This window comes from Colobus angolensis, unplaced genomic scaffold (assembly GCF_000951035.1).
Source record: "Colobus angolensis palliatus isolate OR3802 unplaced genomic scaffold, Cang.pa_1.0 Scaffold46, whole genome shotgun sequence".
Classification (NCBI taxonomy): Eukaryota; Metazoa; Chordata; class Mammalia; order Primates; family Cercopithecidae; genus Colobus; species Colobus angolensis.
Window position 1 is genome coordinate 8108974 of NW_012118043.1, and position 10010 is coordinate 8118983.

At 37.4% G+C, this 10010-nt stretch overlaps 1 protein-coding gene across 1 annotated transcript in view; it reads left to right on the forward strand.

The window, feature by feature from the left end:
• Positions 1-10010, forward strand: part of PIK3CB (phosphatidylinositol-4,5-bisphosphate 3-kinase, catalytic subunit beta) — a 151361-nt gene that overhangs the window by 96041 nt on the left and 45310 nt on the right. The window contains exon 11 of the mRNA XM_011958222.1: positions 1302-1352. Within this exon, the coding sequence (XP_011813612.1) occupies positions 1302-1352 (51 nt within the window). The remainder of the gene's footprint in view (positions 1-1301; positions 1353-10010) is intronic.

Sequence of the window (10010 nt, forward strand, 5' to 3'; positions counted from 1 at the left end):
ATCTCCTGACCTTGTGATCCGCCCGTCTCGGCCTCCCAAAGTGCTGGGATTACAGGCTTGAGCCACCGCGCCCGGCCAAATATAAGTATTTTTAAAGACTATTTCAAGAGAAGTTTTATTTCACTGTTGCTCCAGTCATCTGCAAATGGTCATTAAATGTTTCTTTTGCCTTTCTAATCCCTTGGACAGTCTTTCTTGAAGAAGATCAGTTTGGCATAAGAGATTTTAGTCTTTAAATATATGTAAGCCAGGGACAGCAGCCTTTAGTCCCATCTACTTGAGGCTGAAGTGGGATAATTGCCTGAGCCCAGGAGTTCAAGGCCAGCTTGGGCAACATAGACCCCATCTCAAAAAAAAACAAAAAATGGGTGAATAAGTATATGCATATTGATCTCCTTTAATTGTACAAGTTAGATATGGTTATCATAATGTAAATAATACAGATGTAAAAACTGAAAGTTTCCCCAAGTGCTAGTCTTTTTATTTAATATAATGCTTGTTGTAATCATTTGTGTTGTGTTTTGCTTTTCAGGTTAATTTTATGGTTATTGGTTAATTTAAATAACCATAATCTTATTTTATTCTTACAATCTTATAGAATGGAAATGATAGCATTTAAAAATTATTTTATTTTTAGTAATTTATTTTTAGTTAGTTAGTTATTTTTTTTTTTTTACAGAGATGAGGTCTCGCCATGTTGTCCTGGCTGGGCTTAGGAAATCCTCCTGCCTTGGCCTCCCACAGTGCTGGGATTAAAGGTGTGGGCCACCACACCCAGCTGATCTAATTATTTACTTATTGATCTTCCTGCTGGGCAAATGGGTTTCTATCTTAGCAAGAATGAGGGCACCCCCTTTGAAGTTAATGAATTTTGACTTATTTTTAGACTTTCCCTTGTCATTACTTCTACTTTTGGTGTCTGTTAATTGAAGAAAAAATGACAAAAGCTTATTCTAAAATTTAGTAACTCTACATGTTTTTGCGTCTTCTTAACTAGAATACACTTACTTATATTTAAAAGAAAATTTTTGACATATATATGCTAGCTGGTACTTATTTTATCTACAGACAATTTTAGTGCTTCCTAGGAGTCATAATCCCTTATAGTGATACCATCGTTTCCCTGTTGTCAAGAGTTTAAAGCACTTGAGAAGCACGATTTTGCTTTTAAAATTCATGTTTCTGTTACAAAGCATAGCAATGCCAGATCTTATGTAGTCTAAGTATAAATGTAGTCATTTACACTTAAAATTCTACAAATATAAGAGCCAAAATTCATTTTCTTTAATTTTTTTAAACAGATTATTGAAAAGGCAGCTGAGATTGCAAGCAGTGATAGTGCTAATGTGTCAGTAAGTATCAAGAGTTTTAAATGGCCCTTTCTTATGGAGTTGTGCACATTATTAGGTATCTTTGCTTCATAGTAATGAACTCACAGAAGATCATAACTCATATGCAAGAACAGTCTGTGAGTGTGGGTAAGTATGCACATAACAGTGTTTTGTTAAATGGCAGCCCAATTTGTGGGTGATCTGGTTTCAGTGGGCAAGCCCTTTTCTGATACAAGTACAGGTTTAGCAGGTAATCTATAAGGGATTCTGTGGCACCTCATAGATTAACATTGCTGTCATAGTGAATATTACTTAGTTTAATGAGGAGACTGTATTTCTGTCAGGTAACAAAGCAGATTTAGTAGTAAGCACACGCATCATCATGCAAGTGACCCAAATTTCTTCCATCTTGGTGCTCTGCCATATTTATTTATTTATTTATTTATTTTTTTGTGAGACAGAGTCTCGCTCTGTCGCCCAGGCTGGAGTGCAGTGGCCGGATCTCAGCTCACTGCAAGCTCCGCTTCCCGGGTTTACGCCATTCTCCTGCCTCAGCCTCCCGAGTAGTTGGGACTACAGGTGCCCGACACCACGCCCGGCTAGTTTTTTTTGTATTTTTTTAGTAGAGACGGGGTTTCACCGTGTTAGCCAGGATGGTCTCGATCTCCTGACCTCGTGATCCACCCGTCTCGGCCTCCCAAAGTGCTGGGATTACAGGCTTGAGCCACCGCGCCCGGCCTGTGCTCTGCCATATTTAACATGTATTTTCTATTTCATGGTTTAATATTTCTGCTTTATCTTCCTACTTTACTATATTCCAGCCAGCAGGAACAGGAAAAACAATAGTAGTGGTCACACCCCATTCTTATTCAGGATATCATTAGTATGTTTCATTTCTGCTTACATGTCATTGGCCAGATCTTACTGTCCATGCCTAAGTACATGCACATCTGAGAGGTACAGTCTTTAGCCAGGCTGTCAGTCATGTGATTGGCTAAGAGTAAGAGATTCTAGTACTAAAGGAGGAAGTGGAGAATGGATATTGAGAGTCAAATAGTAGTCTCTGCCACATATACTATTCCCATTTGTTTCTACGCAGATACTGCAAATAGGTTACTTTGTTGACTTAGATTGCTATATCTATATCTACATCTGTATATCTCTGTCTACATATATATAAATATATATATACCATCTGTGCTTTTTTATTTAATTTTTTGGCTCTTTCTAGTTTGACTTTGTTGAGCTGTAATCTGATAATCTCTTGTCATCGGTTTACAACTTTTAAGTCTGTTTAGGAAAGGCATTCTACCTGTGGCATGGCAGTGTTATAGAGATTAGGAGGCAAACTTGAGACAATGTCTATGTTTTTCTCATTCTTACAGAATCAAAGCACTATTTAATTTTGGCCAGTTGGTGAAATATCTGGCCTAGGCTGTCTTCTCCTTTGCCATTAGAGCTCTCAGAATCTTTCCCTAGTTTCTCAGTGTGAGTCATCTGCTACTGCTTTCTTAGTGTTTTTGGCTTAAATTTTGTCTTTTGAATTTGAATGCTTGACCTCAGGAAAGAGAGCAGTAGTGCCAGGCTCCTGGTCTTTACAGTTTATGAAAGGCTCTGGGCCAGTTTGGGACGATAGTAGCCAAATTCTTCCTCCCTCTGTCTTTTTTCCCAGAGTTTTGTGTTATTCAGGGTTCTGGAGACAGTTTCAGATAATAATTTAATTTGCAAACATTGTGCAAATTTTAATAGCCCTAAATTATATATATGGCCTGATAAAAATTTACATGATCAGTTGATGAGGCTAGTGTGATAGGATCATTGTGTTTGACTGCTTTTTCTTGCTGAGCATATAGACTTGAGAATGGCCTGGAAACTCTTAAGAAGTAAGAGTTTATTTAAAAAGTAAAATAGTAAATTAAAAGTGGAAGCAATCTCAGAGACTACTTTAAAAAAATGTGTGTTTGTGTATAAATTTAAAAAATAAAAGAAAAACTTTAAAATGAGACAACTGCAAGAGTAGTTACGTTTAATGATACAAAAGAAATTTCTTACAGATGTTAATTTATCAGCTTATTAGTCAATTACTGAAACAGATAATTACAGTTTAAGCTTAGGAGATACAGTTACACAGGTGGGTCTTGGTTCAAGTGCCTCTGTCTCATTACCCTTTATAAGACAATATTGCTCCTTGAACCTCTGATAAGTGAATTAATTTTTACTATTTCCACCATAAACTTGTACCAGACCTAAATCAGAGAGTTCTCTACACACTGAGCATGCAGTAATCTTGCCCAGGTCTGATACACTTTTAAAATTTGTTTTTTTTATTAGGCACAAAGTACAATTAATAAATGCTAAGGGTGGGTGTGATGGCTCACCTCTATAATCCCAGCACTTTGAGAGGCCAAGGTAGGAGGATTGCTTGAACCCAGGAATTTGAGACCATCCTGGGCCATATAGTGAGACCTGATCTCCACAAAAAAAAAAAAAAAAAAAAAAAAGAACGAAGTATTAACTGGGCGTGGTGGCATGTGCCTGTAGTCCCAGCTACTTGGGAGGCTGAGGTAGAAGGATAGCTTGAGCCTGGGAACTTGAGGCTGCTATGACAGGGTAAGACTCTGTATCTTTTAAAAAAAAAAAAAAATTTGTAAACCAAAAATGGAAGTTTCTCTCTCTGACTCCCACCTACCTTCCTCTTCAGAGCTAACTGTAAACAGTTTAATTTGTAGCTATCAATCCTAACTTTATATGTAAATATCTCCCCCTTTAAAAATAAATGAGATCTAGCTATTTATATGTATATATTGTTTCTACTTTTTTCATTTAATATACTTTGTGGATATTGTCATGTGAGTATGAATAGGTCTACTTTTTAAAAAACACCTTTCTAACATTCTGTAGCATTAATTATTAGTATCTATTAGATTTTTGTTTTTTGTTTGTTTGTTTGTTTTTGAGACAGTCTCACTCTGTTACCAGGCTGGAGTGCGGTGGCATGATCTCAGCTCACTGCAATCTCTTGTCTCCTGAGTTCAAGCGATTCCCTTGCCTCAGCCTCCCAAGTAGCTGGGAGGTACGTACAGGCGCGTGCCACCACACCCAGCTAATTTTTTGTATTTTAGTAGATACAGGGTTTCACCATGTTGGCCGGGATGGTCTCAATCTCTTGACTTCGTGATCTGCCCACCTCGGCCTCCCAAAGTGCTGGGTTTACAGGCATGAGCCACCACACCTGGCCACATCATGCCCTTTTACCCCTTAATTCTTCAGTATTTCCTTTAAAAAACGACATTTTTATACATAACCTGAGTACATTCATAAAAGTCAGGAAAATAATACTGATTCAGTTCTACGTAATCTACAGATTTTATTCAAATTTAGCCAGTTTTCTCAGTCATGTGCTTTATGAGTCTTGGATCCAACCTCTGGTTACTTGTTGCATTTCATTGCCAGGTAGCTTTAGTTTCCTTCAGTCTGAAACAGTTCTTTTTGTTTTTTTTTTTTAATCTTTAATGACTGACATTTCTGAAGACTACAGGCCAATTATTTTATAGAATGTCCCTTGGTTTGGATTTGCCTGATGTTTTGTCATGTTTAGGATCCCAGTTATGCATTTTTAGTGTGAATATCAAAGAAGTAAAGGTGTAGTTTTCTTACTGCATTTTATCAGGAGGCAATATCGATTTTTACTGCTACTCTGGTTGTTAACGGTTATCCCTTGGTTAGTATGGTATCTGCTAGGTTTTTCTACTATAATAAATAAATAAATGTTTTATGGGGGCATATTTTGATACTAACATTCTATTTCAGATCAAGCTGTCACCCACTTCTTTTTGCATTCACTAATACATCTTACTTGAATCAGTGTTACTGCAGTGGGTTGCCAATTTTAAATCTTACTTTTCCTTTTGGATTTATTAGTTGGCTTATAACATAGGATAGAGGCTTTTCTTCCTATCTATCTATCTATCTATCTATCTATCTATCTATCTATCTATCTATCTATCTATCTATCTGTCATCGGGGTCTTGCTCTGTTGCCTGGGCTGGAATGCAGTGGTGCAGGCGTAGCTCACTGCAACCTTGAACTCCTTTTCCCCCATTCATCTCTTTTTTCTGTCTTTTTTTTTTTTTTAACTTATAGGAGGTGGATTTGTGATTTCCATTTTATTCAATGATTTGTAATTAGTTACTGTCATTTATCTTAATGTTTAATTTATCCCAGATGTGGCTCATGGGAGCCCATTTAAGCTGTCTCTTGTCTCTTTTGCTTTGTCCCTGTCATTCTTTAAGCATTCCCTTCTTTCCATTACAACAGCGTATTCCACACTCATCTAATACTTTCCCTACCCCAGCCTTGGAATCAGGCATTTCTCTGGAGAGTTTCATTTTTTATATTCAGTTTATTCCTTTTATTTGTGAAAAGTATGTAGGGATGGATGGATGGATGGATGGACGGACGGAATGGATTGACAGGGTCTCGCTTTGTTGCCCAGACTGGAGTGCAGTGATACGGTCACGGGTCACTGCAGCCTGGACCTCCTGAGCTCAAGTGATCCTCCCACCTCAGCCTCCTGAGTAGCTAGAACTGCAAGCACATGCCACTATACCTGGCTATTTTAAAAAATTTTTTTAATTTCTATTTTTTTAGTAGAGACAGGGGTCTCACTTTGTTTCCCAGGCTGTTCTTGAACTCCTGGGTTCAAGCAGTCTTCCTGTCTTAGCCTCCCAAAGTGCTGGGATTACAGGCCTGAGCCACTGTTCCCGGCCTTAGTAAAATCTAGGCCCTGGATATATGCTCATTGCCCTTGGGTATACATAAGTAAGTGCTCTTTGGAGAATGCAGGGATGCAATGGCTTCCAGGCCCTTCTGTGAAACAGAGCTAGACAATATATATTTGTTTACCTCCATATGTTTGGGAAAATAAACATACACAGAGATATATTTATTTATCTATCTATTAAAGACCATGAGTTCTCGTCAATGCCTCTAATATGGATGTATTCACACTGTATATATTCTAGTCTTTGTCTTTTCATATTTGTAATTCCCTTTTCTAATAATGAGAAATCTGGATTTCTATTAGCTTTGGTATATTTACTTATTTGCTCAATCCCCTGTTTGTAATCAGTCTTCTAGTCTTATAACTGTCTTCTTAGTCTCCACCTCATTATCCTTGGCTGCTTGTGTTGGTCAAGTCTGTATGTCTGGGCAACACTTAATTAACTCAACTGTCTATCCCCAGCAAGCACACTGTTAACATGCCATCTGAATCTCCAGCCCTTGTGAAGATGATAGATGAGTTTGTGGCCTTCCATAGAGAAGGGAAAGGAACCATGTTTGTGTTTTCCCATGTGCTTATAAAGCAAGGTGTTTGTTTTATTTTGGTCAGTAAACATTACTATAATATGTGTATTTGTGATTTTTAAAAAATAGTAGAAAATAGGATTGTGATTTTTCATTGCTTTCTACCACTTTTATCATCTTATTTTGGTACAAGCATTTGAACATTTAAGTTCTTCAGTTATACTGTACAGTATAATTTTTCACTACTGATATTTTTGTTGTTTTATAAAAGAATCTAAGATTTTGTGTTTTTTTAGACTTTTTGGTAGTTTTAACCTTGGCATTATTCAATGTTGTGCTTTTCATACCTCAATAAACAATAACAGTACAATTATGCAGTTCCACTGCTCTCCCTACTTAGCTTATTTCTAGGTCTTCAGGGTATTTACTTACAGTAGTCTGTAGAGGTCTAATTTGGATCGACCAAATTATACTCAGCCTGCTAGCTTTTTGCTAGCTTTTTGAACATTTCTCTGACATGAACAATTTACACTCTGTGTTGTTTGCAGTAACAGGTTTGGCTAGGAGTTTCATTTTCAAATTCTGATGACTTTTTTCTTTTTGTGAGGCAGAGTCTCGCTCTGTTGCCAGGCTGGAGTACAGTGGCGCGATCTTGGCTCACTGCAACTTCCACCTCCCGGGTTCAAGTGATTCTCCTGCTTCAGCCTCCCAAGTAGCTGAGATTACAGGCATGCACCACCATGCCCAGCTAATTTTTGTATTTTTAGTAGAGATGGGGTTTCACCATGTTGGCCAGGGTGGTCTCGATCTCTTGATCTCGTTATCTGCCTGCTTCATCCTCCCAAACTGCTGGGATTACAGGCATGAGCCAACATGCCCGGCTGATGACATCATTTTTTAATGAAGCCCAGTTATGCACCCTTTGTAGGTTGAATCTCTACATATAAAACCACTATAATTAGGTCTTTTTGTGTTTATTAGCCTTTTTATGTTTATTTTCATTAGTACAGTGAACCTTAATCTGCCTACTTACAAGATCCCAAGAATTTGGAATTTACTTATTTGATTCGTCTTTGGCTATCTTAAAGAAGATATAGTAGAATGCGTGCTCTTTAATTTATTAAAACTTGGAATTCTTCAGCTTGTTAGAACAGAAGCTTTTTATGTTTTTTATATTTTTTCAATGTTGATATTTGAAAGGGAGTACAGAACATTTGGAAAAATTATTATCTTATGGGAATAAAGTTATAAAAAATTTGTAAAACTTTTTATGGCCGGACACAGTGGCTCATGCCTTCAACACTTTGGAAGGCCGAGGCAGGTGGATTGCTTGAGCTCAGGAGTTTGAGACCAACCTGGGCAGCATGGAGAAACCCCATCTCTACAAAAAATATAAAAATATAAAAATATGAAAAGTGTGGTGGTGCTCGTCTGTGGTCCCAGCTACTCAAAAGCTACTCAAAAGGCTGAGGATTGCTTAAGTCCAGGAGGTTGAAACTGCAGTGAGCCAGATTGTGCCACTGTACTGCAGCCTGGGTGACAGAGACCCAGTGAGACCCTGTCTCAAAATACAAACAAGCAAAACCCTTTTCTAACATAATGGAAGATGAATCTATCCTAAGGGAAACAAGGGTGTTTGACTCATAACCCTAACCTGTAAAGTTGATGTTTGAGAAGATAATATTTCTTTGTGTCTTTGTCAGTGGCGGACACTAAGCAAGAGATTCCTTGGGTTTGACATGGAGCATATTTCACTCTCCATTTCATTTCAATGACCATGAGGGCATGTAGCATACTTCCTTTGACTTAGTTTTCCAGGGTCTGGTAATTTTCCTATCTTACCAACTTTTATGTCAATTATTCCCAGGTAGCAAATATTTTTAGATACTGGAAAGAAGTCATATATTGATCATCCTCAATTACTAGAATAAATAAGAGATTTAGGCAAAACACCTAGAACATACATGTGTGTGTGTGCCTGCCTGCCTGTCTCTCTGCCTGCCTGCCTTTTTCTGTCTACTTAACCTGTCTGATATGCTAATCAGAAAACTGGTCTCCTAACGATTAGCTTATTTGTGTTTTTCAGGGACCTTTGTTCTAGATGTAACTCTTGAATGCTTCCCAAAGATCTTTATTATAGAGAATTTGTGAATTATCTCCTAGTCTGTTTTGTTTAGTTATTTAAGCCTATTTAAGTTATTTATTATAATAGGATATACCTTGATTCACAATTTTAATGTAAATATGTTAACGAGAAATTTGTTTTCATTTTTTAAATTTAAAAAAAATTATTATTATTTTTTTGAGACAAAGTCTTGCTCTTGTCCCCCAGGCTGGAGTGCAATGGCGTGATCATGGCTCACTGCAACCTCTGCCTCCTGGGTTCAAGTGATTCTCCTGCCTCAGCCTCTCAAGTAGCTGGGATTACAGGCGCCTGCCACCATGCCTGGCTAATTTTTTTATTTTTAGTAGAGACAAGGTTTTACCGTGTTGGCCAGGCTGGTCTAGAACTCCTGACCTCAGGTGATTCACCCGCCTCGGCCTCCCAAAGTGCTGGGATTACAGGCGTGAGCCACCGCGCCCGGCCTTGTTTTCATTTTTTATATTCAGTTTATATATTGTCTGCTCTGTACTAGGGATATACATGGGAAGAAGACATCATTTCCATTTTGAGATGAGTTTATCATTTGAGAGCATGAAAAGTAGAATGAACAACGTTTTAAAAAATGCTAATAAGTATTGTTGCAGTATGCAGTAGAGGATATAGCAAACCGAGTGGAATTGTTAATATTAGAGTATAATTTGTGAGATTTAGAGCAACTGGAAAAGTATGAGGCCATGTTTTTGAGGTCCTTATATCCTTTGAGACTATCTTGAATTTTATTCCATAGATAATGGCAGAGCCAGGGAAAGGTTTTAAATATAAAACATTACAGTTATGTCAGGAAGGCTGTAGACAGAATATCAGAACTATTTATTGGCCAACTGGTACTTGTTCATCAGCTTAGTTTCTCTCTACCCAGTCTACAAGATAGTGGCAAACGATCCTTTTTCCACTTCTTAGTTACAATTTCCAGCCATTCTACCCTACACTTTGGTCACATTGGCAGAAATGTGCTAGAAAGACTCATAGAGTTTTCAGTTTCTCATGCATTTTCATGCATGTCTTTATTCCCATTGTGATGACAAGAAAGTAAGTAAATATTTAAATCTCCACTAACAGCTGGACAAACTGAAGAGAATACAAGTATTAACAACTTAATCTTTCTTTGTATCATAACAAAATATTTAACTCTTAAAGTAAACTTTTAGCTTAGGAAAGCTTAAACTTTCAACCTTTTTTTTTTTTTTTTTTTTTTGAGACGGAGTCTC